Source organism: Morone saxatilis, unplaced genomic scaffold, assembly GCF_004916995.1.
Source record: "Morone saxatilis isolate NCDOM2014 unplaced genomic scaffold, NCSU_SB_2.0 Contig18, whole genome shotgun sequence".
Classification (NCBI taxonomy): Eukaryota; Metazoa; Chordata; class Actinopteri; family Moronidae; genus Morone; species Morone saxatilis.
The window spans coordinates 27816609-27818789 of record NW_023339740.1 but is presented as its reverse complement, the minus strand read 5'-3'; the positions used below and the strand labels follow the sequence as shown (position 1 = coordinate 27818789).

The 2181-nt window shown below is 39.9% G+C and overlaps 1 protein-coding gene across 1 annotated transcript in view; it reads left to right on the top strand.

The window, feature by feature from the left end:
• The window catches only part of LOC118328756 (odorant receptor 131-2-like), a 1669-nt gene extending 486 nt beyond the window's left edge, over nt 1–1183 (top strand). The window contains exon 2 of the mRNA XM_035662654.1: nt 401–1183. Within this exon, the coding sequence (XP_035518547.1) occupies nt 401–1183 (783 nt within the window). The remainder of the gene's footprint in view (nt 1–400) is intronic.
• The last annotated feature ends 998 nt before the right edge of the window (nt 1184–2181 follow it).

Here is a 2181-nt window from a genome sequence, read left to right as displayed (position 1 = left end):
ATCTGTACTTTGAGTATTTCACACAGAACACTAAATAAGAAATAAAGCATTTAATTTTGAGCCACCACTTATTAATTAATTAATTGGATGATGATTTACTTCATTAACAGATTAACTGTTTTGCCTCAAAAGGGAAAAAATCCTATTACCATTCCGCAGAGCCCAAAGCAACATATTACAATGCCTTGCTTTCTGTGATGTCTGTCTGAAATCCAAAGATATTCATTCTTAAACCATTTTATATGACAAAGAAAGGATCTGGTTCATAATTATATAAATATATTGATAGAAAACTAAGAAAAGCAGCACATCCTCACACTGGAGAAACTGAGAGGAGAAACCTTTTGGTATTCTGACTTGAAATATACTGCAGTCTAACCTAATTCTGTTGTTCATTCAGATCTTCAAGTCGAACCCTCGCTATATCCTTTTTATCCACCTGGTGTTCAACGACATGATCCAGCTGACAACCAGCATTTCCCTCTTCATCTTTGCCTACGCCTTCAACACCATCTTTGTCTCCCTCTGTTGTCTCCTCATTTTGCCAGCTATTCTTACTACACTAAACACCCCTCTGAACCTAGCTTTCATGGCCGCAGAGTGCTACATCGCAGTCTGCATTCCCCTCCGCTACAACAACATATGTACGGTCAAAAGAACATATATTGTAATTGGCATAATCTGGACAATGAGTTCACTTTCTGTCCTACCCGATGTCTTCATCCTTCTGGCCACTGAACCTCTGGAGTTCTTACATAGCAGAGTTTACTGTTCCAGAGATTCAGTGTTTAGGAATACCTACACTGTGAAGAAAAGGGATGTATCCCACATATTGTTTCTGGTTGTGGTTTGGCTCACTCTGTTTTACAGTTACTTGAGAATTTTGTTTGCAGCCAAAGCTGCTAATGCAGATGCTAAAAAGGCCAGAAACACTATCCTCCTTCATGGCTTTCAGGTGCTGCTGTGTATGACGTCTTATGTGCGACCTATGTTATCTCAAGTGCTGACATACTTGTTCCCAGCAGGTGTGAGATCTATATACTTTGTTATGTTCATTATAAACCAAATCCTCCCTCGCTTTATTAGTCCCATTGTCTATGGGTTACGAGACAAGACTTTCAGGAAGTACTTCAAAAGGTATCTGTGTACAGTAACCAGACATCCAAAGACAGCACCAACATAAAATAATATTTCTAGAACCTTGTGATGTTGGTAAATGAAAGTCAGACTTTTGTTGTACCAAAATTTAAAAATGTATGAAACAGATAAAATGACCAAAACTTATTAAAGTAATTAAGCAATGATAAGGCTGGGCTCAGAATAGTACATGTAAGATTATTGTGTATATTAATGTAGTAATCAGTTCTGCAGTATAATACATGATTTGACAACAATTAACTTGACTTTTGAATTTGTTTGCCCAGGGGGAGCCATTCAAGTGCTGTCATTGCACATTTTCACTGAACTTTTTCATGTCAATGAGACTTTTTTCTGGCTTTTAATGCCGTTACTTGACAGAAACAGCCACTGAGAGACAGGGAAGAGGGCAGAGAGAGAGAGAGAGGGGACGACTTGCAGCAAAGCACTGCAGGCTGGAACCGAACCCGAGCCATGGTTGAAAGCACTCACCCCTAGTACAGCACCAGATGAGCTACCAGGTCACCCCCTCATATCAAGTGAGACTTGTCAACTGATGTTTATTCAATTGACAGTTCAATTATTTTGAGATTTTACTAATTACTTACAACTGACACTTCAACTGCATGCTTGGCCAAGTGCACCACTCTCTGAAGGGTTTTACAGTCCTGAGCAGAGCAGGTCACGCTCCGAACCGCCACTCTATCTTCATACCTCTGCTTAGCATCTTTGACCACACGTCTCATCTGGTAGGACGCTGCCTTGAATGAATCGCTCTTGGTGTGGCCCCAGACTGACTGATTTGCCTTAGGAGACCCTACCAGGATCACACAAGTTTATTCAATATACTCCAATATCAATTAATGTGACAGATGACCATATTATTAGAATAGTTTTCAGTGTTGCCATTGGTCACTACAGGAACACTTGACATGCAGACAAAGACAAACTGTCACTGAGACAAAGGTGAAACTAATCAGGGCGGGGCAGGAGAGGAGTGATGACTATTACAAAAAAAAAAGGAAAAAACTAAACTAAAACCCA